The sequence below is a fragment of the Staurois parvus genome, unplaced genomic scaffold, assembly GCF_062004578.1.
Source record: "Staurois parvus isolate SC_StPar_1 unplaced genomic scaffold, SC_StPar_1.0 ptg000327l, whole genome shotgun sequence".
Classification (NCBI taxonomy): domain Eukaryota; kingdom Metazoa; phylum Chordata; class Amphibia; order Anura; family Ranidae; genus Staurois; species Staurois parvus.
In genome coordinates this window covers 6,910,855-6,938,577 of record NW_028318123.1, presented here as the reverse complement: position 1 = coordinate 6,938,577, position 27,723 = coordinate 6,910,855, and the positions used below count along the sequence as shown (strand labels likewise).

The window sequence follows — 27,723 nt, the reverse complement described above, 5'->3', positions numbered from 1 at the left end:
TGAACAGTGCCAGTGCCCATCAGTGCCACATATCAGTGCCTACCAGTGCACACCAATGCCACATATCAGTGCCCATCTGAGCTGCCTTTCAGTGCCACCCATCAGTGCCAGTCAGTGCCACCTATCAATGCCTATCAGTGCCATTCAGTGCCGCCTATAAGTGTGCATCGGTGCCAGTCAGTGCTGCCTTTCAGTGGCCATCACTAATGCCTGTCAAGGCCCATCAGTGCCACCTACCAGTACCACCTATCAGTGCCCATCACTGCAGCCTCATTAGTGCACATCAGTGAAGGAGAAAAATCACTTATTTACAAAGTTTTATAACAAAAACTAAGAAAAACCTTTTTTTTCAAAATTTTAAGTGGTGTTTAGTTTGTTTAAGAAAAAATAAAAAACCCAGAGGTGAAAAACCAATTCAATACCGTGCAATTTTACCCCTTCCTGCCCAGGCCATTTTTCAGGTTTCAGCGCTCTCACACTTTGAATGACAAATGCGCATATGTGATACAACATTGTACCCAGACTAAAATTTTATCATTTTCTTCACACAACTAGAGCTTTCTTTTGGTGGTATTTAATCATCGCTGGGGTTTTTATTTTTTGCTAAATTAACAAAAAAGACCGAACATTTTGGAAAAAAAAAACGTGTTTTTCTTTGTTTCTGTTATAAAAGTTTGCAAATAATTGTTCTTCATAAATTTAGGCCAAAGATGTATTCTACTACATGTCTTTGGTGAAAATAACCCAAATTAGGATGTATTTTTTAGTTTGTAGGAAAGTTAGAGTTCACAAACTATGCTATAGATGTGAATATTGATCAATCCTGAAGTACTGACAGCCAATCTAATTTCTTGAGGTCCAAGAATGTCAGAATAGTACAGATATCCCCAAATGAACCCTTTTTGCAAAGTAGACAGTCCGACGAACTTCATAAGAGGCATGGCGAGTTTTTTTGAAGTTGTATTTTTTTTGTCATAATTTTTGAAAAATTAAAATTATTTTCACTATTTTTTTTTTTTACATACTGTCACCAGTGCAGTACAGCATCATCATATAACTGGGCATGCGGTGATCAGGGACACTGGTGACAGTGTGAAAAAAAAAAATATATATTTTTTTTTATTTTCTTTATTACATTTTTTTTCTTTTTTTTACGTTTTCTTTTCATATTTCACTACGTCCAAAGTAGTACAATGTTACCATAGTAACATTGTACTACTTTGGGGAAGTGATCAGTATTTTTTTTTTACACAATTTTCTTATAGCAAAGAATTACTTTTTTTTGCTATAAGCAAGCATTTACCTGAATGACATCGATTCATTCAGGGGTTTTTTGTTTTTGTTTTTGTTTTTTTTGTGCTTAGCTGTGATTTGGCCACAGCTAATCACATGAACATGTGCATGTGATTTGCTGTGACCATTCACAGCTAGACACTAGTATACAATGGATGGCATGAATGAAGCCATCCATTGTATACAACTGTCATGTGACCTGCTGTGATTGGTCACAGCAGGTCACATGGCACCAGCAACGGGGGCCGGTACTCAGATCTGTCATCGGCCGTGTCCAAGGTACACGGCCGGTGACAGAGCGAGCTGCTGCGCGGCTCTGCAAGCGCGCGAACTGCGCATGTGCGGGAGGATGCCATATGGCGGCCTCCCGGAAAGCTAATACATTTTTACGGACGCCATTTGGCCATAGGCCGGGCGTCAAATGGTTAATACCACCAAATAAAGCTCTATCTGTCACAAAAAAGTGCTAAAAATTTCAGATGGGTACAGTGTTGCATGTCCGCGCAATTGTCATTCAAAGTGTGAGAGCGCTGAGAGCTGGAAATTGGCCTGGGCAGGAAGGGGGCATAAGTGTCCTGTAGGCTAGTGGTTACACTTGCATACAAAATAAGTTATCTGTTATCTATTTCAGCTTTCCAAACAGAAGGCAAATTATACCTTATTCTGGATTTTCTCAGGGGTGGAGATTTGTTTACACGTTTATCCAAAGAGGCAAGTATTATAAGTTTATCTTTCAAATGATTTTGTATTATCTCAGTTATTAATTAAAAAATTGATGCACCACCCCTAAACCTTCATTCTATACTTGTGTATTCATGACTGATTGCTAAAAGGTGTTTACCCAGGTGGTTAAAGCAGACCTGTCATTTACATTTGAAAAATCTATGCGTTAAATATGTGAAAACTATTCCTTCCCCCCTTCCCCTCCCTTCCCCCCCCCCTTCCCCTCCTTCCCCCCCCCCTTCCCTTCCCCCCCCCTTCCCCTCCCTCCCCCCCCCTTCCCCTCCCTTCCCCCCCCCCTTCCCTCCCTCCCCCCCTTCCCCTCCCTTCCCCCCCCCCCTTCCCCTCCCTTCCCCCCCCCCCCTTCCCCTCCCTTCCCCCCCTTCCCCCCTTCCCCTCCCTTCCCCCCCTTCCCCTCCCTTCCACCCCCCTCCTCCCTTCCACCCCCCCTCCTCCCTTTCACCCCCCCCTCCCTCCCTCCCTCCCCCCTCTCTCCTCCTCCCCCCCCCTCCCTCCCCCCTCTCTTCCCTCCTCCCCCCCCCCCCCTCCTCCCTCCCCTCCTCTCCCCCCCCCCCTCCCTCCCTCCCCCTTCCCTCCCTCCCTTCCCCTCCCTCCCCCTTCCTTCCCTCCCTCCCTCCCCCTTCCTTCCCTCCCTCCCCCTTCCTTCCCTCCCCCCTTCCTTCCCTCCCCCCCTTCCTTCCCTCCCTCCCTTCCTTCCCCTCCCTCCCTTCCTTCCCTCCCTCCCTTCCCCCTTCCTTCCCTCCCTCCCTTCCCCCTTCCTTCCCTCCCTCCCTTCCCCCCTCCCTTCCCCCTTCCTTCCCTCCCTCCCTCCCTCCCCCCTCCCTCCCCCCTTCCTTCCCCCCCTCCCTCCCCCCTTCCTTCCCCCCCCCTTCCTTCCCCCCCTTCCTTCCCCCCCCCTTCCTTCCCTCCCTTCCTTCCCTCCCCCCCTTCCTTCCCTCCTTCCTTCCCTCCCCCCCTTCCTCCCCCCCTTCCTTCCCTCCCCCCTTCCTCCCCCCCTTCCTGACATCCTAGGCTGCAAGCTGTGTGATAGGGAGACACTGCTGTAGTCTCTTTAAGCACAGATGGCTTCATAGGACACTGCAAGAGATAGAAGAAGCCACCCTGAAATGGGCAACCTGGTGCTGCAGTCATGGAAAATAGAAAAGGATTTAAAGATAAATGAGCTGCATACTCATATTTTGGGTTTTTTTTACTGTATGTTACTGCATTTATGAAATTTTTCCTCACTTAATGTCCCCATGACTCCAGTACAGCACAGGGAAATGGAGGTGTGGCTGTCGCCAGTTATAACTCTTTCCCACTCTAAAAATGTGTCCCTTTTTGGGGGAGATTTGGTAGGACAGGAAATCTCAGATGATGCTCTCTTGTTCCATCTAAAATAAATTTTGACTGGAGCTGGGCTTTGATACTTAATGTATTAGTGTTAGATCATAGCTTTGCACACTTGCCCACAGCCACTTCCCTTTTTTTGCTCATGGGATGCTTCATAGCCACATCTTAATAAGATCTGAAAAATTCATGTAGCTGCACTATGGGTGGATTGATACCCATTTCAGTGTGCTTATAACAGGAAGTTTAAAATAGGTAATTGATGTCTAAGGAACCATTAACACCTTGGTCAGGTGTCAGGTTAGCAGCATATTCAAATGGGTAAGCTAGCAGTGCACCTAACATCCAAAAAAAAGGAACATGCACCACTTTTTGGAAAGCAATCACCACAATGCAGTGTAGTGCAATACTGTGCACTGCATCTCATTTGCATTGGAACTGCATTGCCTTAGTGTATTTGAGTGCCCTTCAAAATGATGTAGCGCACATTACAGTAACACGCAAAAGCATGTTTGGGCCCTCAATGCTTTTAGTTCATGAAAAAATAGCATGAGCCATTACATACAGGACTTGTATTTTATAGAGTAATTTTTTCTTTTTTTTTTTTTTATGTAGGTAATGTTCACTGAAGAGGATGTGAAATATTACCTGGCAGAATTGGCACTTGCTTTAGATCATCTTCATACTCTTGGTATTATATATCGAGACCTTAAGCCAGAAAAGTAAGTGATCTATTTAAATAAACCAGACCTAGAACTGCAATTTAAAAACTGGACTATCTCATAAGTTGTATGGCAAGCCTGACACAGCTAAAATCTATTACCTTCAACATGGGGGTATATTTTAAAATCCCACATTTGCAGGTGCATCATTCTGAAGTATTTGTTTTAAATTATGATTGAATGACCTGCAATGAATGTTTGGTGAATGTCACATTCACTGCTTGATAAATGTCCCTTTGTTTTTCTTTACTTGCATTGCACTAATTTCTTTCAGCTCTATGCTAAGATGACTTCAATATTTGCATTTTCAAAGAGTGTAGAAGAGAAGTTGCTCCCATTTGAGAATGTAAGGTATATTGCCACTTAACCAGTTGCACCAATTTTCAGTGTGCAGCACAAATAGCTGTTTCCTGAACTTCAATATTGATTTTCAAAGCTGCTGATATTGGCTTAGATTCTTGATAAGCTTAGAGGCCCCAGAGCTATGCATTGCATAAACAATTTTCCCTTAGGACTTGGAGAGGACTTGTTAAGCCTCTTTGTCAGAAAGCAGCAATATTTGGAGTTTGCTGTACGGTTAACAGCCAGCCTGATGTTTTACACCAATACAATGTATTCAGAAAATATTCAGATCCCCTTCACTTTGTTCAATTTTTTGTTATTTTGCAGCCTGATACAGTTCTTTAAATTCATTTTTTTTTTCATTCATCTACACTCAGTACCCCTTAATGACAAAGTGAAAACAGGATTTTAGAAATGTCTATGAATATGTTAAAAATAAAAAACTGAAATATCACATTGGCATAAATATCCATACCTTTTGCAACAACACATGAAATTTAGCACAGATGCCTCCCATTTCTCTTGATCGTTGCTGGGATGTTTCTTCGCCTTGATTGGAGTCCACCTATGGTATATTAAATTGATTGGATATGATTTGGAAAGGCACAAACCTCTCTATAAAAGGCCTCCTAGCTGACAATGCATACTTTATCAGAGCAAAAGCCATGAGGTCAAAGAATCTGCAGAGCTCAGATACAGGATTATTGCAAGGCACAGATGTGGGAAAGGCTAAAAAACATTTCTGCACTGATGGTTCCCAAAAGCACAATGGCCTCCATAATTCTCAAATGGAAGACGTTTGGCACAACCAGGACTCGTTCAAGAGCTGGTTGCTCAGTCAATCTGAGCAATCGGGGGGGGGGGGGGGGCCTTCGTAAGAGGGGTAACCAAGAACCCAATGATCACTCTGACTGAGCTCCAGGGATCCTGTGTGGAGATGGGACAAAGTTCCAGAAGGACAACCATCACTGCAGCCCTCCACTAATCAGGACCTTTTTTTTTTTTTGTTAAAGCTAGTTTAGTTCCACTTTAATCATTTTTGTATTAGGAATGCTGTAAAATACACTTAAAATGAATGTTGACTTAGAATGTTTTTTTTTTCTAGTATATTGCTTGATGAAGAAGGACACATTAAGTTAACAGGTATGTCGCACAGTTCTGTTGTCTGTAGAACATGAGCTCTAATGGTTGCATCCTAAAGATTTTCACTATTTACATAATGGCCCAGAAAGGTCTTCTGACACAAAATAATGATTCATATGAATTGGTCATAAAATATTACTAGATTTTTTTTTTAAACCCCAAAAACCTATAGTGCAGTGCTAGTACTAATTCCATGTACGTGAAAGTACACATGTACATGTAGGAATGTATTTTATCTTTTACTTATAGTAACCACTTGCCCTCTGGAAGATTTACCCCCCTTGTTGACCAGGCCATTTTTTGCTTTTTGGTGTTGCGCGATTTCAACTAATAATTGCGCAGCCATGCAATGCTGTACCCAAACAAAATGTATGTCCTTTTTTTCACACATATAGAGCTTTCTTTTTGTGGTATTTGACAATATTTTCTCATTTCTGTTATAATAAAATATCCAATATACTCAAAGTTCATCATAAATGTAGGTCAGAATATACGTTGCTACATTTCTTTGGTTAAAATAAAATCCCAATAAGTGCATATTGGTTTATGTGAAAGTTAGTGTCTATAAACTATGCTATAGATAGTGGAATTTATGCAATTTTTTGCTGCGCTGGTTTAATTGACAATTGTGCGGTCATGCAATGCTGTACATAAATTAAATTTGTCATTTTGTTGCCACAAATAGAGCTTTTTTTGGTGGTATTTGATAACCTCTGGGCTTTTTATTTTTTGCGCTATAAACAAAAAGACCAAAAATTTTGAAAAAAATATTTTCTCATTTCTGTTATAAAAAATATCCAATATACTCAAAGTTAGTCATAAATTTAGGCCAGAATGTATTTTGCTCTTGTCAAACTATGGTACCCCTCTTTGCCAGTCCCTCCTCTGGCTCCTGCTCAGCCAATGAATAAAATTCAAGATACTTACAACTTATAAAGCCATCCACAACTTAGCTCCTAGTTACACTATCATGGTCTCAAAATACCAACCAATTCGTTCTCTTTGTTCCTCCCAAGACCTCCTGCTGTCTAGCTCCCTGGTCACCTCCTCCCATGCTCGCCTCCAGGACTACTCCAGAGCAGCTCCCATCCTCTGGAACTCCCTTCCCCAATGTGTCCAACTATCCCCATCTCTGCCCACTTTTAGTACCATCCCCCACAGTTATTACCTGTTGTATCTCTCGACCCTCCCTCTTAGATTGTAAGCAGGGCCCTCTGAATCCTCCTGTATTCATTTGTATTGTATTTGTACTGTCTGCCCTTATGTTGTAAAAGCGCTGCGTAAACTGTTGGCACTATATAAATCCTGTATTATAATAATAATAATGGTATGGAAACTGGAATTTACACAGCTTTTACTTTGTCTATCACATTTTCTTGAGCTGCTGAAATGTCAGGACAGTACAAACACCCCCAATTGACTTTTTTGGAAAGAAGACACCCTAAGCTATCTGCTGAGAGGCATGTTGAGTCCATGGAGGATTTATTTTTTTCTCCTACAAGTTTTTGGAAAATGATGAAAAAATTATTATTTTTTTTACACAAAGTTATCATGGCATATTGTTCACACATGCCATGCGTGTAATTGGAATTACACCCAAAGATATATTCTGCTACTTCTGAGTATGGGGATGCCACATATGAGATCTTTTGGCAGCCTAGCTGCATACAGGAGCTTGAAATCCAATATCCCCTTTGAAAGCCTTTGGTGCATAAATTTCTTATTTCACTTCCTTACTACCTATCACCATTTCAGAGGCTCTGAAATTCCAGGATCTCACAATCCCCCCACAAATTACCCCTTTTTCGAAACTAAACACCCCAGACTATTTGCTTAGAGGCATGTTGAGTCAATGTAATGCTTTATTTTTTTACCACGTTTTTGGAAATGACAAATAAAAAATTTTTACACAAAGCTGTCACGTAAATGATATATTGCTCACACATGCCATGGGTATATGTGGAAATAAACCCCAAAATACATTCTGCTACTTCTACTGATCATGGTGATACCACATGTGAGTCTTTTTGGGAGCCTAGCCACATACAGGAGCCCGAAATGACAACTTTGTTAAAAAAAAAAAAAAAGTTTTATATATAATTTTTTTTATTATTAGTTATAAATATATATATTTTTTTTTTCTAAAAGCGTGGTAAAAAATGAATTCTTCTATTGACTCAACATGCCTCTCAGCAAATAGTTTTTGGTGTCTACTTTCCAAAAAAGGGACATTTGGGGGGAGGGGGTTGTTATCTTGGCATTTTATGCCCAGCATTAGAAGCTTATGCCACACATCACTCACTCTTCTAACCACTTTATATCTACACAGGAGGTCTAGTGCTAGAGTTACTGCCATCGATCTGACATTTGTGGCGATACCTCACATGCATGGTGCAACTGCTATTTGAATTCCAACACGGGGCCTACGCTTGCGTACGCCGTTATGCGCACATGTTTGGGGATGAGGGTGCTTTTTAATTTGGATTTATTTTTAAGTATTTTTACACTGTTCTTTCATTATTTTTTTATTTATTTTTTTTTCACTTTTATTATCATGGAGAATGTAAATATCCTCTGTGATAGCATTAGGCAGTGACATGTATTCTTTTCTGAGAAATCTGGGGTCTCTTAGACTCTAGATATCTCCTCTGCCCTTAAAGCGGAGTTCCAGTTGAATAAAAAATAAAGCCAGCAACTACAAAAAACCTGTAGATGCTGACTTTTAATATAGCGGTGTCTTCTCTCCCTGGCAATAGCATCTTCAGCTTGTGGCTTCACAGCTGGGTGCCCACTGCGCATACGCGAGTAGCGCTGCTCTTTGTAAATGGTCCTGTAGTCTTCTGGGTCCTGTCACGTATCCCAGAAGACTGTGGGGAGGGAGCGGGGGATGACAACTTATGCTTCCGATCGCCTTCAGCGATCACACCGGTAGTGAGAGCGGGTACCTGTCAAATTCGGGTACCCGCTCTCCAAAGGTGCTATACCTAACCGGGAGCTGGGAACAAAGCCTTAAAGTGGAACTTCCCCTATTGGGTGGAGCTCCGCTTTAAATCAACCAAGATCGGTCTGATCAGATGCTTTCCCAATTTAAAAATGGCTCTGTTTATATCCGGCGAAACTGAAATGATGCTCGTAGCTTCCGGTTTCTTAGACTATAGAAATGATTGGCTCCATTCCGGTCTCCAATCAGCTCTATGGTCAGCTGGCAGAAACGCCGACTGCATTCTTAGGTTCCCCCGGTGGGACAGCGCGGCTAAACGGCCACTAGGATTGCTTTTACAGGAAAGCCAATCGCCGGATGAATAAAACGATACCAGGATGAAACCTGCCATCCAGTGATGTACCAGTATGTTGCTGGTCCCTTTTTTTTGTTTTATTTTTTATGCAGCCTGTGGGCTGAATGAATTAGAAGAAATCTTGACCAAAAAAGTGTGTGGTATGCCCATCATTAAAATATATAGCCCTGCATCCACCCATTTCTAATGGTGGGCATTATTGAAATATTTTTTTTTTCGTTCAGATTCCTCTATTTACATCAATCAATGTGGATGAAGAAATCTCTGCCAAAAAAAAATAAATTAAAAAATATATGCCGACGCATAGGGGCGATCCACCCCAGGCCCCCATGCTTAGGCGCATATGCTCTTTTTTTTAAACTGCGGATGAAAAATCTCATCCAACAGCGCTGCACACACGAACGTATATTCTGAGAGCAAGACCCCCTGTTGCTGTCAGAATAAACAGATCAGTGCTGCGGCTGAATGGCATTCCTGCAAAGAGAACAGCAATGGTTAATAATAAAATGGTAACTCAGTAAAACCAACCTTTTTTTATTGAAATCTGTGCCAAAAAATATTTTAAAATATATATGCTGAAGCATAGGAGCGATCCACCCACTGACCAACCCAGGCCCCCATTTGGCGCATATGCTTTTTTTTTTTTTTTTTAGCTGCAGATGAAAAATCTCATCCAACAGTGCTGCACACACTAACGTATATTCTGAGAGCAAGACCCTGTTGCTGTCAGAATAAACAGATCAGTGCTGCGGCTGAATGGCATTCCTGCAAAGAAAACGACAATGGTTAACAACAGTAACTTAATAAAACGACTATTTTTTTTTTTTTTTTTTTTAAACATCCAAATATTAAGGTGTCTCAAAATGTGATAGCAAGTTTCTTGACTAACATCTTTCGAGACCCTGTGTATATATGTGCCCTAGACTGTGCTGTCCTGTACCCTATACGAATACTCCACTAGTGTGTGGTAGTGACGGAAGCAGTCCTTGAGGTAGAGACCAGGTTGGCCAGGACAGGAGGGACAAAAAGAAGCGGGTGTCACACCTAATTCCGTGTCTGCTACAGACACGTCTTTTTTAGGGTGACTTTTGCGTTGGGTTACCAGGAATGGCATCAGGAAAATGCCTCTCATGCAAGCAGCTAACTGCATCTGGTTTGGGGGTTTGAGCCACAGCTCCTTCTGGATACAAAAGGGCCGTGATGATCTCTTCTTGGAATTTTAGGAAGGATCCGCTTCTTTCAGTTGCTTTGTAAATCACAAAAGCGTTGTACAGAGCCAATTGGAATAAATATACAGACACTTTTTTTTGTAACAGCATGTGGATTTAGGGGAAAACTAAGTACGGCTTTTGGTCGTTAAAGTCCATTGACCGTTGAAGATTATAGTGGTCGACCCACCAGCTTCCGTGGAAGTTTGGATGGTCGTGTCTGCGTGAATGGAAGGCAGGATGAAAATATCCCGTTTGTCCTCCTACTTCACTGTGAGCAATTCATTGTTTTTCAAGCATGCTTTCTCCGACTTTCTAAGACAGGTAATTAAAAGCTGATGGGGGAAGCCCTGGGGATTAGATTGCGTTGTGCCACATGCTCCAGTTCCAAGATTGTACAAATGTCTAAATAGTGGCATGCTTGTATAAAAATTGTCCATGTATAAGTGGTACTCCATATGGAAAAATGGTGAGACACAGTCCCAAAACTATCTTGCCACCACTCCTCATGTAGTCTGGGCATCCAGGGGGCTCCACGTGACTATCTTTTCCCTCGTAAATCCGAAAATTATATGTATAGCCTGTTGCCCTCTTGCAGGTCTTATACATCTTGACCCCATTTCTGGCATGCTTGCTGTTGTATAATCGACTGCAAGGTGGCCAGAAAAATTAATGAGGGGACTCAACGCAGATGTTTTCCTTGGGAGTATAGACATCTGCAAATTTCTGGTTAAGGTGATTTACGAATTTTGTGGAGCCAGTCATATAGATGGTCACCTCGAGGATGACAGAGTGTATTGTCATTGAAATGCATAAATTGCCTTATAGTCTCATATCTATGCCTGGCCATGGCAGCAGAGAACACTGACATATGATGAATCGGGTCTGTGGACCAATACAACCGCAATTAATTTTTTTTAGTAATGCTCATGTTGAGGGTTAGGACAAAAAAAACTTTAAATTCTGAAACTAACAGGTTTCCATGCAAGTGGTCTGGCAAGGTTTGAATTTGGGTTGGCGGGGATAAATTTTTAATGCGTGTAAATTGCTTTGATCCACAATCAATCAATACAGATCTTCCATGAAAAACCGCTCCAAAAAAATCAAGGGGAGTAGTCAAATTTGCTGTTTCCACAGGAATTCGGGGTTAGGCAGTGATTGGGGGAAGAACAGGTGCTGCAAAATTTGTGGGCTGCCAGTCAGGATTTGCAAGCACATCTTGAAGCACGCTATGGGCTCTATGGGCTGGTGTTTGACTTCTTGGTGACTGCGGGACACTACTTGTGCTAGCCACCGTACTGCACTTATGGGACTCGCCACGTCACCAACTGATACTGCAGTGCTGGTATGTATAAGACCAGGATGTACTAGGCCGCTGGTGCTCGCCAGTTCACCAAAAAAGTAGATTGGCACTAGTACTGGCATTCTGCTGCATATGAGAATTATCATGCAATTGTAACACCTCAGCAACCTGGGAGTGGGGTTGGGTACGCCTTACCTTAGCAGGGATCTCTAATCCATCGTCTGAGCTATCTGTAAGGGTGCCACTTCTCTCAACAGGTCCGTATTCTGAGCCTGATTCTCTGTGAGGCTTTCCCTTAGCTCTCATTTGACATGCTCAGAATCCTGTAGGCCTATTCACTAGTGTACCTTTCGTTGGACATTTTAGCCATTAAATTTATAGGTACCTAGAGCGACTCATGGGAAAAAGAGCACCTAGCTGTCAGGGACTGCTTGAAGAGCTACAAAAAAAATTACCTGGTAGTGCTAGCAGAGATCAGGCCTGATCTTGCTAACCCTGCAGTTTTGTGTGCAATGTATCAAGTGACAGTGATCTGCTGACACTGCACTTGCTGGTGGAGAAGGTGGGGGTTAATTATATAGACCAAACCTAGGCGCTGGCAGGTGTCAGGGCTGATCCTTCTAAAGCTGCATTTTTGGGGACACTATATAATTGTGAACGCTGGTATAGTGCTGATCTAATCAAAGATATTGATCCGTTCAGACACTATACTAGGAATGGAGGTTTATTGTGTATGTGAGCATGTTTCTGGCAATCAAAGGGTTAAATGATGACTGCTGTAGTGGCGGGCAATCCGACACTATCTGTGAGGGACGCTGATGCTAAAGCTGACAAGTCGCCGGTGACACTAGTACAATGATTAGTAAAAAAAATTTGTACACTGTACTAGTGACACTGGTGACAGGGCAGTGAAGGGGTTAATGGGGGGGTGGTGATAAGAGGGTTAAATGTGACCTATCAGTGCTTTTAGTGTGTGTGTGTTGCTTTGACTCACACGGATCTGCTTTCTTCTCTTTCTGGAACAGAATGTGCTCCAGGGAGAGAAGATTGCATAATTTCCTGTGCCTGTGTAATGTAAGCACAGGCTGAGATCTGATTTAGCCGATCCAGGGCAAACATCATTGGCCTGAACCTGCTGAGTGATCGGTGCTGTACCGAATCACAGCACCGGCAGGCGATTGCTTGAACCCTGCCTGTGAACATGGCGGGAGCTCAGATCTCGGGTATATATACGTGATTTTGCACAGGGAGTCCGCCCTGTAGCAGTAAAACTGCAAAAGGGCTGAGTTTAACTGGTTAAAGCAGAACTATAAGCTCATTTTGTATACATGCTTTAATTTCAGAATGCTAGGAAAACATGTAAAATTGTCTTCCCAATGGTTGCAGATTTGTGTGTTCTAGGTGGTGTGCATGTCCCTGGAAACTGTCCTCTGCATTGATCTTTCCCAGCTGCTGAGCTCTGGGGTCATTGGCTTTCTCTGCCTTCCTCAGTGTATGTCAGGACACTCAGTTCTGTATAAAATTGCTTAGTTTTATGTAACTACTTCTAGTCCAGGTTACATCTTCCCTTTGTTACTTCCCTCAGCTTTAAGTCTCTCCCACAAGCAGGAGGCAAATAAGCTGAGAAAGCTATAGTGCAATATAGGATAGAATACAAAGCAAATTCATTTAAGGGCTCTTTCACACCAGCTTGTGCACTTTAAAGCCAGCCATACATGGATGGAAATTCGGCCGGTCCAGCAGGGACCAGCTGAGATTCGATCCATGTAAGAGCAGGCTAATTGTATTCAAGTCAATTCATTAATTGACTTTGGTACAACCAGCCTGTCGGATTTTTTTTATTTCGATTACTGTCAGTGGTTGTAGTAACCATTGTGTTCTGCCTGCTGGGAAGGTGCCCCAGGCCCCTTACCCCCACTGGCAAAACGCAATAGCGCTGTGGGAGGGATTTCCCCATCAACACTCTTTGTGTTGATGGGGGAATCAAGCAAAAGGAAAATCGAGTAATCAATACTGTTTTGTTTTTGTTTGTTTTTTTATTATTATACTAAAGTATCACAAAATTACACATTATTCAACTCTTTTCACCTCAGCGCTTTGAAATGTGATGCTATGCACGAAAATGCAGACATGCATACCCCAGGTCTCCCCACCACAGTGTTGTGTTAAAAGCAGGACATATGGAAAATCATTGTTCTGCTCTTTATTCACTGCTTGGTAAGATGCCTGATGACATTGGGTAGTTTTTTGCTTCTGGATTTCTGGGAAGTCTGCTATGTATATAACCTTACATTGTAGCTTTCACTTATTTTATTTGACATACTGGAAGTTTCTTGCAAATTTTGTAGTGGAGATTACCACTACCTTTTTCTTACAAAGCAAGCTATCTTACCCCTTCAGTAGGTAGCTATACTAAGCAATTTACCTTTACCAGATTTTCATGTTTGTTCCTTTTGTAGATTTTGGGCTCAGCAAGGAGTCAATTGATCATGAGAAAAAAGCATACTCCTTTTGCGGGACAGTGGAGTACATGGCTCCAGAGGTTGTAAACAGAAGGGGCCACACACAGAGTGCTGACTGGTGGTCCTTTGGTGTCCTCATGGTAGGTCATATTTATTGTTGTAACTCTCTACCTGCTTTGTTTGTTTTTCACTGTATCCTGACTCATTTCATTGTATTTTTAAGCATACTCTCTAGATCCATGTGAATATACTGTATACTATGTCTTTACCTTATTCTAATATCAAGACCTAGTTTAGAATTGTTTGGGTTAGACAGTGTACCAAAAATGTGGATTTTCCTCAGCAGATGTACCCTTTCAAGCACAAGTCACTTCCAGATGGCTTTAACAGTAGGGGATGAAAATTACCTAAAATCTCTCAGTATGTGTGCAGGTTTCAACCATCTGCCTTTAATACATTTTTGTTTTGCCATAATTTGGCCTGTAACCAATAGTTACTGCTATTTTATTTCAATTTATGGCACGATTTGTTACAAAAAATATAATCTTTAGAGTCTTTATCAACTTTGAAAATATATATACATACATAGTGGGATTGGTAATTAGCATAGGTTTTCGTATGTGTTATTGCACTTAATCTGAGCACCACAAACCGAAAATGCTATTTAGTTCATTTTTAATATTCAACACAAACTTTATCCATCCATATCTCCATGCTTTAATTTGCTGAGAAATCACTTTGAAAAACATTCCTTGCCTTTCTGGCTGTGGCCATCTTGAGAAGGGGGAGATGATTAATGTATCATTTGCTTCCTAGAATCCATCTACCCTTACCTTAGCATGCAGGCAGGAGGGTGTACATAGCTGAGAAAACCCCTCTTGAAGACTCCTGGGATTTTTGCCTAGGCCTGGAAACCAGGAAGTAACTGAAGAAATGTAAAGAAACAGTTTAAAACAAATATAATATACCTTCCTATCTATTTACTAATGCTAGCAGCATAAGGATTAAAAATAGTGCTTGAGAGTGAAGTTCCACTTTGGGGCCAGTTCACACCAGAATGCGGTGTGGGAAACCCACCTTTTGTGTGAGTTTCCCACACCATGTTCAAAACAAACTGTAGTTGCGGTCTGCAGTGGGTGTCAATGATAAGTTAATGACACCCCAAACTTAGTGCGTTTGCCCACACAGAATCATATGGTACAGAAGTACCATTAGATCCTGTTGCAGTGCATTTCCAAAAGTAGTACATGCACTACTTTTGGTGCTGTAAAATTTCAGTCCATTCAAAATCGGTGGGGGTGAAATCTCATCGCACAGGACTGCATGTGAACTGTGGTGCGAACCAGCCCTAAAAGTAGAACTGAACTCAACAAATGAAGATTTGCTGTGTTAAAGGGAACATTTATTAAAAGAAAAGAAAATGTGATCTAGCAATTCCTTGACAAAGAGCTACTTTTTTGTCTTGAATTTATCCTGAAAAAACAGAACACGTCCTGGTATGTGTGAGTGCTTAATCACTCCTTGTGTCTACTGCCTCATAGCTGTATTTGTGCATTGAGATCTGAGGCAATGCTGCTTCTGACTGCTAGTCTCAGGAGATTTGGTGAGATCATTGTGGTGCTGCTCATTGTTCTTCTTGCTGGAGTCTCTGAAATGATGATGCAAAGCCCTGCCTCTACCAAGATGGAAGCCTCCATACAGAGGCACAGTTAAGAACAAGGCATAGTAAGTTGGCAATAGGGAAAAGGTCTACTATTTTTATACCATAGGCAATTCTAGTGAATTATCCTTTAACCTGTGCCTGACCTTTTTTTTTTTGTCAGGAGAGGAAACTGCTTCCAGTGTTCAGCTCCTCTTTAACGTTCTCAGATTACATTTCACATTATAGTTCAACATTGTCCTTTTCCTTTGAATTCATCGAGCAGTGCTTGGAAAATGATTGCAGTATGAACATCCCACTGCGTTAGCCTGTTGCTAGTGTACCTCAGTGGCATATGTGTACTTGCACAGATAAGAGTTCCACAGTCAGCTTAGAAGAAATACTTGGTTCCTCTTGCAGAACCTCCAAGATAGAAAGAACTGAAATCCATTACATGGAACAGGTGGGCCAGGGACAGCAATATTGGGAAGGACTGACTAGTACAGTGGTCTCCAAACAGCAGCTCACGGGCCAAATACTTACCTTTATGCGCCTTTGGAACTATTCTTCCCGTTTTTTTTTCTTTTAATTTTCACTTCCATTGACCACCAAGGTGAGGTTTACTTCCACTTATGATGGGACATTTTCTGCTCCCACTAGCCACAGCCTTGCCCCCCTGAACATTTGAAAAACAGTTTGCTTGCCCTTTGTTTAGAAAGTTTGGAGACCCTCTGGACTTAAACATCCCAGATTTCCCCTAGGTAGAAATGAGGCAGGCTCTTTTCTGAAATGCTGCAGATTCTACTGTACTGAGAGGCTCACAGTGTGCAATGAAATCAGAATAAGACATTTCATTACAGGAGATGAGCCAGTACAATTTTGGAAGTCATGAGGTAAGAGCGGAGTTCAGCTTTAAGCCGGGTATTTAGTTTAAACTGTTTAAAATAACTTGACGTTTTACGTGAATGGAACTTTTTACATGTAATGTTAGGACCTTCTGTAGCAACAGAAAGGTTGCAGTGGTGTGCAGTTGATTATATTCATGTAAAAGTTTGCATAACTGACAATTATTACAAAACCGTGACTAGGTGTGTTGTTTCTAGCAGCGTTTCTTTGACACGTTGGATATGTATTTGGTCTCATCAGTAATGACCAGTATTGCACATAGGGATACATTCGTAGACTGTTAGGGGAATGCCTTTTTTAGCTAACGTATTGTGTATTTATTGATCTTTTCTGTCAGCGCATGCCTCTCACACTGTATTTTCTACCCTCAGTTTGAAATGCTTACTGGCACCTTACCTTTTCAAGGAAAGGACAGAAAGGAAACCATGACCATGATTTTGAAGTGAGTAAAAGCTACTTGTAAGCACTTAAAGTTTTGAATCTTTAGTCAAGTGGGCCCTGACGTTTCACTTAGACACTTTAATAACATTTTAGGAAAATGAGGATGGGTGGCATTACATTAGCACAAGAATATTAGGTATTCCTTCTTAAAATGTTACTAAACCCATAACAGTAAAATCAGCCTGTATACAGTCAGGTCCATAAATATTGGGACATCGACACAATTCTAACATTTTTGGCTCTATACACCACAACAATGGATTTGAAATGAAATGAACAAGATGTGCTTTAACTGCAGACTGTCAGCTGTAATTTGAGGGTATTTACATCCAAATCAGGTGAACGGTGTAGGAATTACACCAGTTTGCATATGTGCCACCCACTTGCTAAGGGACCAAAAGTAATGGGACAGAATAATAATCATAAATTAAACTTTCACTTTTTAATACTTGGTTGCAAACCCTTTGCAGTCAATTACAGCCTGAAGTCTGGAACGCATAGACATCACCAGACGCTGGGTTTCATCCCTGGTGATGCTCTGCCAGGCCTCTACTGCAACTGTCTTCATTTCCTGCTTGTTCTTGGGGCATTTTCCCTTCAGTTTTGTCTTCAGCAAGTGAAATGCATGCTCAATCGGATTCAGGTCAGGTGATTGACTTGACCATTGCATAACATTCCACTTCTTTCCCTTAAAAAACTCTTTGGTTGCTTTTGCAGTATGCTTTGGGTCATTGTCCATCTGCACTGTGAAGCGGCGTCCAATGAGTTCTGAAGCATTTGGCTGAATATGAGCAGATAATATTGCCTGAAACACTTCAGAATTCATCCTGCTGCTTTTGTCAGCAGTCACATCATCAATAAATACAAGAGAACCAGTTCCATTGGCAGCCATACATGCCCACGCCATGACACTACCACCACCATGCTTCACTGATGAGGTGGTATGCTTAGGATCATGAGCAGTTCCTTTCCTTCTCCATACTCTTCTCTTCCCATCACTTTGGTACAAGTTGATCTTGGTCTCATCTGTCCATAGGATGTTGTTCCAGAACTGTGAAGGCTTTTTTAGATGTCGTTTGGCAAACTCTAATCTGGCCTTTGTGTTTTTGAGGCTCACCAATGGTTTCCATCTTGTGGTGAACCCTCTGTATTCACTCTGGTGAAGTCTTCTCTTGATTGTTGACGTTGACACACATACACCTACCTCCTGGAGAGTGTTCTTGATCTGGCCAACTGTTGTGAAGGGTGTTTGCTTCACCAGAAAAAGAATTCTTTGGTCATCCACCACAGTTGTTTTCCGTGGTCTTCCGGGTCTTTTGGTGTTGCTGAGCTCACCGGTGCGTTCTTTCTTTTTAAGAATGTTCCTAACAGTTGTTTTGGCCACGCCTAATGTTTTTGCTATCTCTCTGATGGGTTTGTTTTGTTTTTTTTCAGCCTAATGATGGCTTGCTTCACTGATAGTGACAGCTCTTTGGATCTCATCTTGAGAGTTGACAGCAACAGATTCCAAATGCAAATAGCACACTTGAAATGAAATCTGGACCTTTTATCTGCTCATTGTAATTGGGATAATGAGGGAATAACACACACCTGGCCATGGAACAGCTGAGAAGCCAATTGTCCCATTACTTTTGGTCCCTTAACAAGTGGGAGGCACATATGCAAACTGTTGTAATTCCTACACCGTTCACCTGATTTTGATGTAAATACCCTCATATTAAAGCTGACAGTCTGCAGTTAAAGCACATCTTGTTCATTTCATTTCAAATACATTGTGGTGGTGTATAGAGCCAAAAATGTTAGAATTGTGTCGATGTCCCAATATTTATGGACTTGACTGTATATGGTAAAGCATACTTGTTAGTCATTGTGGGCCTTAAGGGGTAATCCTCTGCATTGTGAAAAGGATGTTTAATCCTGTCTTCTCTGATCCTCCCCTTCTTCCACTGTCATCTCATCTCCTCATAGAACCTTGGGAGCAAGCTGCACATGTTCAGTTTGGTGTGCATTGCTAGATAGTTTTGTTTTTTTTTACTTGGGAGAATGCATGTGACCAGCACAGGGCCAACCAGCACTGTCCAGACATAAAGTCATGAGTCCTGCAGTCTCATAGGACAGTGAGAGGAGAATGAAAACTCCTCCTACAAGCTTTAACCAGTGCTCTGCTGGTCACTGATAGAAGTCACAAGACTGCTGTAACTGCTAATGAGAAGTTATTTAGCAGTTTATATGTGCTAAAACAATTGCATTTCCATGTTCTGTGTACTGTGGGAGACCAGATGTAGTGAATGCAGGGCCCTGGGTTTAGTAACACTTTAAATTAGGAGTTTCTGGTTTTTACCTACTCAGTAATGCAGCCCATCTGTTTAATTGCTGATGACATCACTGAATTGATTGGCAAATCTGTCTGACCTTTTTTTTTTTTTTTTGTTAAAGCAGTATTACACCCAAAACCAAAAATGTTATATATTGCAGCTTACGAATCATTAGATGTGGTGGCTATGTTAGTTTTCTTTTTCCTTCTCTGTTTACCCCTGGTAATCTTGCCAGTAATACAACTCCTGTATTATGCAGACACCATTCTGGGTGAAGGAGCCCAGGTGGCAGATTTGGACATCAGCATTGTAAGTCTGGGGGACGGGAGTGTTGGAAGTACTAGCAGTTTTAGATACACTAACAAATTGAAGCTGAACTCCAGCTAATACTTTATAAGCTGTAACCGCAAACTGTTTTTTTTCCTTTTGGGATAAAGGTTTTAAATTAATAAAAGATGATCAATTTAAGAACCCTTGCTAGTGTTAAATGATCTGTCTCATGCCTGTAACTGCAAGAGAGCTTTTTTGTTGAAAAACAATAGAATGACTGGATTACCAGACAAGAATAAAAGAAGGTATAAAAAAAGAAAAAGGGAAACAAATACAGCCATCACATCTAGTAATTGATGAGCTGCAATATAATAAATGTTTGCTTTTGGGTTTAATACTGCTTTAGGGATTAAAACATTGTGTCCCTGGTAGGAATTTTGCACAGATTTTCTGTCCAGTTGGCACCCTGTTAATAGGGCAAAAAAAGTATGGAAATCGTCCTAATGTGATCACAGTCAAAACTTGACACTTTCCTACCTTCTAATAAAAGTTTCTCCTGCTTCTGTGTCCCCTTTGGAGTGTTTTCTCTCGCTTCCTGTTGTGACCACCTGTCTTCTGGTCCAGAAATGACAGTCTGACAGGTTTAGTCCTTCCATACTTTTGTCAAAAGAGAGGAAAAAAAAAAGCTGCAGTTCCATTTTAATGGCCCATTCACACTTCCATTGTATCAATAAAAATAATGTGATTTGCATTAGAGTAGCCTCATTTTGACAACACAACCAAAAATGGGCAGCACCATTTTTCTGATTCAGCACACTTCAACTGTGCCATTGTGTTGCCTGCTACTGTATTTAGTGTATTGGCTGATACTGCAGAGCGCGAGTTAGGTAATCTGTTTTATCACACTGCATAGATCAGAGTGAGCCTTGAAGGTGCTCCTTTATATGTAATGATTGTAAAAATTGTATACTGGCTCATCTTGTATATGCCAGTTTCCATCACAAAAAATAATGCTACAGTGTATTTATCTCTAAACTGTCCACAGTTCTTCATAAATGGCACCACTGTTGACTCCTTCCTGTCTTTGACTTGCATAAGGACGAACATATCAGAATTTCAGTAAAGATAAGTTCCGCACAACTACCATTCAGCTTCAGATAGATTTTGATAGTTTGAATTGATTAGTGAGAGTAAGCCACTTTGTTTACATGATATAAAAAGAGAGTCCTTCCCTTGATGGAAGAACTTAGTTATTTTTTTTTATCTCAAAAAGGCTGCTGTTCGGAAAACCGCATTCCCCCTTTTCGGTTATTGGGTTACCAGTAAGGGTGCTGCACCAATAAATGTAATTATTTGAATTGAATCAAATTATTCTGCTAAATGTGTTTGTTCTTTTTTTTTTTTTTTTTTGCTCTGTAAATTTTAGGGCCAAGCTTGGCATGCCACAGTTTCTTACGCCAGAAGCTCAATCCCTACTGCGTATGTTATTCAAGAGAAACCCAACCAACAGATTAGGTAAGGTACAGCAGTCACTAAGTGGTTTATTTACTAAAGCTGAGGTGATTGTAGCCGTAGTGTATTTGCGACAGGAACAATTGAGTACTGTCCGTGATACTTTTTTTATTTGCACTAACATACAATTTTGAGGACAAGCTTTCGGGGAATGTTCCCTTCTTCAAGGTCTAAGCAGTACTGAAACAAAGATTTAGCAGAATGTTGGAAGAGATGTAGGGGATGGGAAAAAAAAACAGAGAGAAGATACAGCAAAAGCAAACACTGAAAGAAATATTCCAGCAACCACCAATACTAGCTTTTAGACAACCCCCCAACCTCAGAAATAAACTAATCAGTAGGAAACTTCCTTCTGATTATGATGTCACAAATAATGGAAGCAAACCCTGCAATAAGAAACGCTGCAAACTGTGCAACCAAATCAATCCATCAAAAAGTGTCAGACACTCAAAAGGGATCTTCAATATCTCCGCATCATACAGCTGCACCTCTAGTAATGTTGTGTACCTTATCCAGTGCAGAAAATGTAGCAAAGGATCTTATGTTGGCGAAACAGGAAGAAGTTGAAAACAAGGATGAATTTGCACACATCAAGGAACATAAAGAAGATGACCTTTGCACACCTGTGGGACACCATTTCGCACAAACGGACCACATTATGGAAGACCTCAATGTTCTAGTTCTTAAAAAAAATTTCAAATCCATTCAGGAAAGAAAAACTTTTGAACTAAGAATGATAATTCTATTTGACACAAGAGATAATGGCCTGAATTTGGACATGGGATTCCTCAATCATTATCCAACAGTTTTATGACTATCAGCTCAAGCATGACTGCCCCCCCAGACTTTGCTTTTGCTGTATCTTATCTCTGTTTTGGGTTTTTTTTTTCCCATCCCATACATCTCTTCCAACATTCTGCTAAATCTTTGTTTCAGTACTGCTTAGACCTGAAGAAGGGGACATTCCCCGAAAGTTTGTCCTCAAAATTGTATGTTAGTGCAAATAAAAAAAGTATCACGGACAGTACTCAATTGTTCCTGTTTACTAAAACTGCAAATCAGGCTAACTTCTGCATAGAAACCAATTGGCTTCTAATCCCCTTGTTCAATTAAGCTTAAAACCTGAAAATTGATTGGTTTCTGTGCAGAAATGAGCATGATTTTGCACTTTCCAGTATTAGTAAATAAACCCCTAAGAGTCATTTTAGTTTAACAAGTCTACATTGGCTGGTTGAAGGCCAGTTGAGCTGCTCACCAGGTTGTAATCTCTCTTGGACAACAGTGGCAAGAGCTTTATCTGTCTACTCTTCCATTGTGATAAGGGGTGCGACTTTTACCCCTGGATTCTTTGTTTATGTTCAAAAGTCTTTTATTGAAGGTTTAGTGACAGTAGACAGTTGGAGTTACGAGAGGTTATGCCCCATCGCATTGGGGTACCCAAGTACTAGTACAATGTCATGTTAGAGAATAAACAGTATACCAAGATAGCACTTAATACCTTTTGAGTCACTCATTTGTGAAACCTACATTATGGAGTAGGCAACTGTAGTATACAGGAAAGACAATCAGCAAAAGAGGAGGGCAGAGAGAAGAGGGGAGATGGGAAAGAGAGAGTGCTATAAGGAATCTGCACTTGAGGGTAAGATCAATCCTACCCAAAACTCTGTCCCCTGCAGCTCTCAGGAAAATTAAAGACGTAACCGTTGATGATCAAATTTCAGGGGGATAATGGGATAGGATCCGAGGGGACCATACCTTCTCAAAGAAGACCAGTTTATCATCTTGGAAAGCTGTCATATTGTCACCAGTCATCATCCAAGGATAGCCAGGCCTTAAAGTGATACTAAACACATACTGTTTAATGTATATTAAGCCTTCTCTTTCTTTATATGGATGATGGCACAATAATTATTTTAATAAAAACAATCATCTAATCGATATAGAGCTGTCACATGACCCAGCTTTTTCTCAGCCGGTCTGCAGGTAAACATAACCAGGAGGAGTTTCTAGTCCTCTGCTGCTGGTCACATGTTAAAAAAAAAAAAAAAAAAAAACCCCTGTGGAACACAAAGGAAAAATGAATAAAATCAATAAACTGTTTTAATCACTTGATCTCTGGAAAGTTTTACCCTCCATGAGCAGACCATTCTTTTGCTACTTGGCACTGTGCCACTTTAACTGCTTCCACACCGCCCTATAGCAGAAATACTGCTACAGGGCGGCACGGGTAAGCAAAATCACATGTGTGTGATTTTGCAGTTTCGGGTAGGTGGTGCCACCATTCTCAGCCTCGGCTGTCAATCACCGGGTCCTGGCCGGTAATTTCTCGCTGGCACCTGGTGATTGCTGAGTATCTCCAATGGGGGAGAGACCTGTGTATAAACACAGATCTCTCCCCTGTCAGCTCCTGCACACTACTTTGTATCGCAGTGTGCTTACAATGTAAAGCACTCGCGCAGCACACAGTTAACCCTTTGATTGCCCCCACATGTTAACCCCATCCTGCCCAGTGCCCTTAGTACAGTGTCAGTGCTTTTTATTAGCATTGGTGTTACTGGGGGTGTCAGTGACACTGTCAGTTCCCCCCAGTGTCAGAATGCCTGCTGCAGTCCTGCTATAAGTTGCTGATTGCCGCCATTACTAGTAACAAATAAAAAACATTACAGTATATATACCGTCATTTGTAAACACTATAACTCATGTAAATCAATTAATTTACATGTATTGGGATTTTTTTTTTTACTAGCAAAGCCATAGCAGAATACATTTTGTCGTAAATTTATGACAAAATTTGATTTTTAAAATTTTTTTACTGGACATGTTTAATTGCAAAAAGTAAAAAATATTGTTTTTTTTCTTAAAATTGCCGGTATTTTTTTTTCATAGTGCAAAAAATAAAAAATGCACAGGTGATCAAATACCACCGAAATAAAGCTCTATTTGTGGGGAAAAAAGAACGTAAATTTCATTTGGGTGCAGCATTGCATGACTGCTCAATTGTCAGTTAAAATAACGCAGCGTCGTATCGCAAAAAATGGCCTGGTCAGAAAGGGGAATAAATCCTCAGGAGGGCAAGTGGTTAACTGACAAATGTGAGGTCATGCAACACTGTATGCAAATTAAATTTATATAATTTGTTTTCACACAAAAAGATTTCTTTTGGTAATATTTGGTCGCCACTGGATTTTTTTTTTTTTTGCTTTATGAATGAAAAAGGACAAATTTTAGAGGGGGAAAAAAAAAATTCTACTTTATTAGCCACTTCAAGTCCGGACACTTTTACCCCCTTCCTGTCCAGGCCAATTTTCAGCTTTCAGTGCTATCACACTTTGAATGACAATTGCGTGGTCATGCAATACTGTACCCATATGAATTGTTTAGTATTTTTTGAGACAGATAAAGCTTTATTTTGGTGGTATTTATTCACCACTGGGATTTTTTTTTTTTTTGCTATGTAAATGAAGAAGTCCAAAAATTTTGAAAAAAGTGTTTTTCTTATAAAAGGTTGCAAATAAATAATATTTCATCATAACTCTTGGCCAAAATTTATTCTGTTATCTTTTTAGTAATAAAAAAAAATAACCCGAATTAGTTTTTATTTTAGTTTATTATTTGGTGTTTTGTTTTTTTTTACATTCTGTCACCCTAGAAGTGCACTACTTGTGGGGGGTGATTTTTTTTTTTTTTTACACTGATTGCTTTTACACCCTTAAAGGCTGTATAAGCAATAATTTCTCCTTCTCTCTGGCTGCATTCTTACAGCCATTGAGAACTACTGAGTGAGCTGTGATTGGTCACAGCTTGTCACAGGGTACAAGGCTGTTGTGAATAGCCTTGTACCATGTGACCTCTGTGATCATTCACAGATTTCACACGTAGTAAGCAATGATGTCAGAAATGACATCTTGCTTATACTCTGCATGTGATCAACGATTGACCAATCAGTGATCACATGATCGGGACCTCGCACAGAGGTCCCGTACGACGATCGGTGTTCCACTGTGTCCGGAGGAGACAACGGGCACCGGATCGTGGTGCTACATGCTCCCAGGGAACGCGCACAAGCAGGGGGCGGGGAGGGGAGGCCGACCCTGCACTGCTACCGTCCGTCCGTTTATATACAACGGCCGGACAGGAGGTGGTTAAACATCCAATAGGATCAAATTTCATCATACATTTTACTCAAACTGTAAATGTGAAGTGAACTTCAGCGCCTATTATACAATATAAATAAACAAATAGGTTCTGCTGCTGACATCAGTTGTGTTCCCACAATATCAACAAAATAAATTAATTAATTAAAGGTGATGTAGCACTGCTAATGAACATTAATCAGTACTAATAAACAATACAGGTGGATAAATTGCGCTCATAATCATAATGTGAATAAATGACCAAGAACATAGACCATAAATATAAATTAATGAAAAATGTGAATAAAGATACTAAAGTGCTTTCAATAAATAGGTTCATAAGTTTCCAAATATCACATTATGAGCACAATGTATCCACCTGTATTGTTTATTAGTACTGATTGATGTTCATTAGCAGCGCTACATCACCTTTAATTTAACTCAAAATGTATTCTGCTACAAATCCCAATAGGTGTATGTTAATTGGCTTGTGTAAAAGTGTCTACAAGCTATGGTATATATATTTGAAAATTGATTAGTCCTGACATACTGACAGCCTTGTCTCATTTCTTGAGGCTCTAAAATCTCAGGACAATACAAATGCCCCCAGTCATCATATGACTGGTGTGACGTTGATCAGAGATGCTGACTGGTGACGGTATGTAAAAAAAAAAAAAAAGACCTTTTTATTCCATTTTTTAAACTTTCTTTAAACATTTTTTTTCAAGTACCATGTTATTAGCCAATCACAGCTTCACAACACTAAGCAAGCAGTCATGAATGGAAACCACTCATGACTGTTTTGTTTACATTGTAATGGTGACCAATCACCATTAATGGTAATCTACTGTGTCTTGTGGAGACAACTGTCACAGGAATGGCACACTGCCCGCCCCTGCACAGCCGATTTACATGTATGTGACTGTGCCTATACCTGCTGCCCTCTTGCAGTATATTTACTGTGAGCCGTCGGCGGATGGTTAATTGTGCCTTCGTAATGTCCTCTAGCCTCTTAAGAAGCGGTACTCCCACCAAGTCTTCACTGAAATGTGTATTAAAAAAAAGTACACGTAGCAAATCATATATGTTTCAGAAATCACTCTACGTGGCATGACCATAAAGTGTGAGGAAATTGGTTCAGTTCAGTGCAGCCCAAAATCACAATAAGAAATTTGAGATAAATTTGTTTTGTGTACTTTTCATTAAAGAAAATAATGTTTTTATTCTTGTAAATGAAAATGAGAGCTGTTAACATGTTTACAGGAGCAGGCCCTGATGGGGTTGAAGAAATTAAGAGGCATCCGTTCTTTGCAACAATTGACTGGAACGTAAGTAGATTTATTCTCTGATTGATACTGCTACTTGAGTATACATAAGCACCCCAGTGTATCCTGCCCAGTGTTTGGTGGTTTTACAAATATACAGTTAATGTAGGTTAAATACAACTACATAAAGTACTGTCTTCTTTTTTTTTTTTCTTTTTTTTTTTTTTTTACTAGAAATTGTACCGAAGAGAAATTCAGCCTCCATTCAAACCAGCAACAGGTGGTCCTGAAGACACATTTTATTTTGACCCAGAGTTCACGGCAAAAACACCCAAAGGTGAAATGAGAGGATGTGGGATGTGTGGATTATAGATCATTTCTCTATTCAGCTCGGATGAGTTTAGTATAAGTACTGTATCTGATCCTATTAACCACACAGTTTTCTTTAATGTGGGGGCTTAAAAAAAGGACTTTGCAACTCTGCTTTTATATTATTATTATTTCTTTTTAAATGTGTAGCTATAAAGTTTTTTGGTTTTTTTTGTTTTTTTGTGTAGACTCGCCTGGCATCCCTGCTAGTGCCAATGCACACCAACTTTTCCGTGGATTTAGCTTTGTGGCAATTTCCTCAGAGGACGACAGCCAGGCCATACAGACAGTTGGAGTTCATGGCATTGTTCCGGTAAGCATATGGCATAAACAGCAGTAGGAGTAAAACTTGTGTGTACCTTGATTTGAAATCTTAATGCAGATTAATTGCATTGAGCTGATGCCTACAGGTAAATGTTAACATTTGATTATGAGCTATATTGTTTAACCCTTTCACCTCCTCCCTCTGTGTATGACCTGTACATTTATAATGAAGTGCAGTATCTTTTGCACCATTACCAAGCTCTGTTTGAATTGCCTAGATACCAGTATGGTTCTTGATACGAAAAAGTTGTCGCAAAAATTAGATCACTTTTGGCTGGCTGTTTTCCAGGGCAGGGTGGATTTGGCTAGCTATACTGTCCTAACATTTTTATTTGCCATGTTTTATAACCGCAAGTTATAACAAAATGTCCCTTTTTTTTCCTTTTTTTCTTTTTTTTTTTTAAAGTCAAAACAGTGGTCATTATATACCACCAAAAGAAAGTTTTTAGCTTTCTCAAAACAAAGCGGAACTATACTACTCGCCTTCAATTCAGCGATGTGCCATCCCAGAACACCCCGGGTCTCAATCGCCTGCTGGTGTCATTGGCGATGACATCACGCCCGCACATATGGGAGTCACAGCTGTGGCACAGAGCTCCGGATTGAAGGCATATTCACTGTGCTGCATCACTGGCTGCAAAACATGCGTATATCTCCTAAACTGTGCATGTTTAGAAGATGTTCATTTTACCTACAGGTAAGCTTTATTA

At 40.6% G+C, this 27,723-nt stretch overlaps 1 protein-coding gene across 2 annotated transcripts in view; it reads left to right on the top strand.

Annotated features, from left to right (window-relative positions):
- RPS6KA3 (ribosomal protein S6 kinase A3) overlaps positions 1–27,723 on the top strand; it is a 225,680-nt gene that overhangs the window by 151,590 nt on the left and 46,367 nt on the right. For both annotated transcript variants that reach the window (XM_089683932.1, XM_089683931.1), the window contains 9 exons: positions 1,925–2,004; positions 3,979–4,085; positions 5,533–5,570; positions 13,837–13,979; positions 16,756–16,826; positions 20,837–20,925; positions 26,319–26,383; positions 26,555–26,657; positions 26,878–27,002. In XM_089683932.1, the coding sequence (XP_089540058.1) occupies positions 1,925–2,004; positions 3,979–4,085; positions 5,533–5,570; positions 13,837–13,979; positions 16,756–16,826; positions 20,837–20,925; positions 26,319–26,383; positions 26,555–26,657; positions 26,878–27,002 (821 nt within the window). The remainder of the gene's footprint in view (positions 1–1,924; positions 2,005–3,978; positions 4,086–5,532; positions 5,571–13,836; positions 13,980–16,755; positions 16,827–20,836; positions 20,926–26,318; positions 26,384–26,554; positions 26,658–26,877; positions 27,003–27,723) is intronic.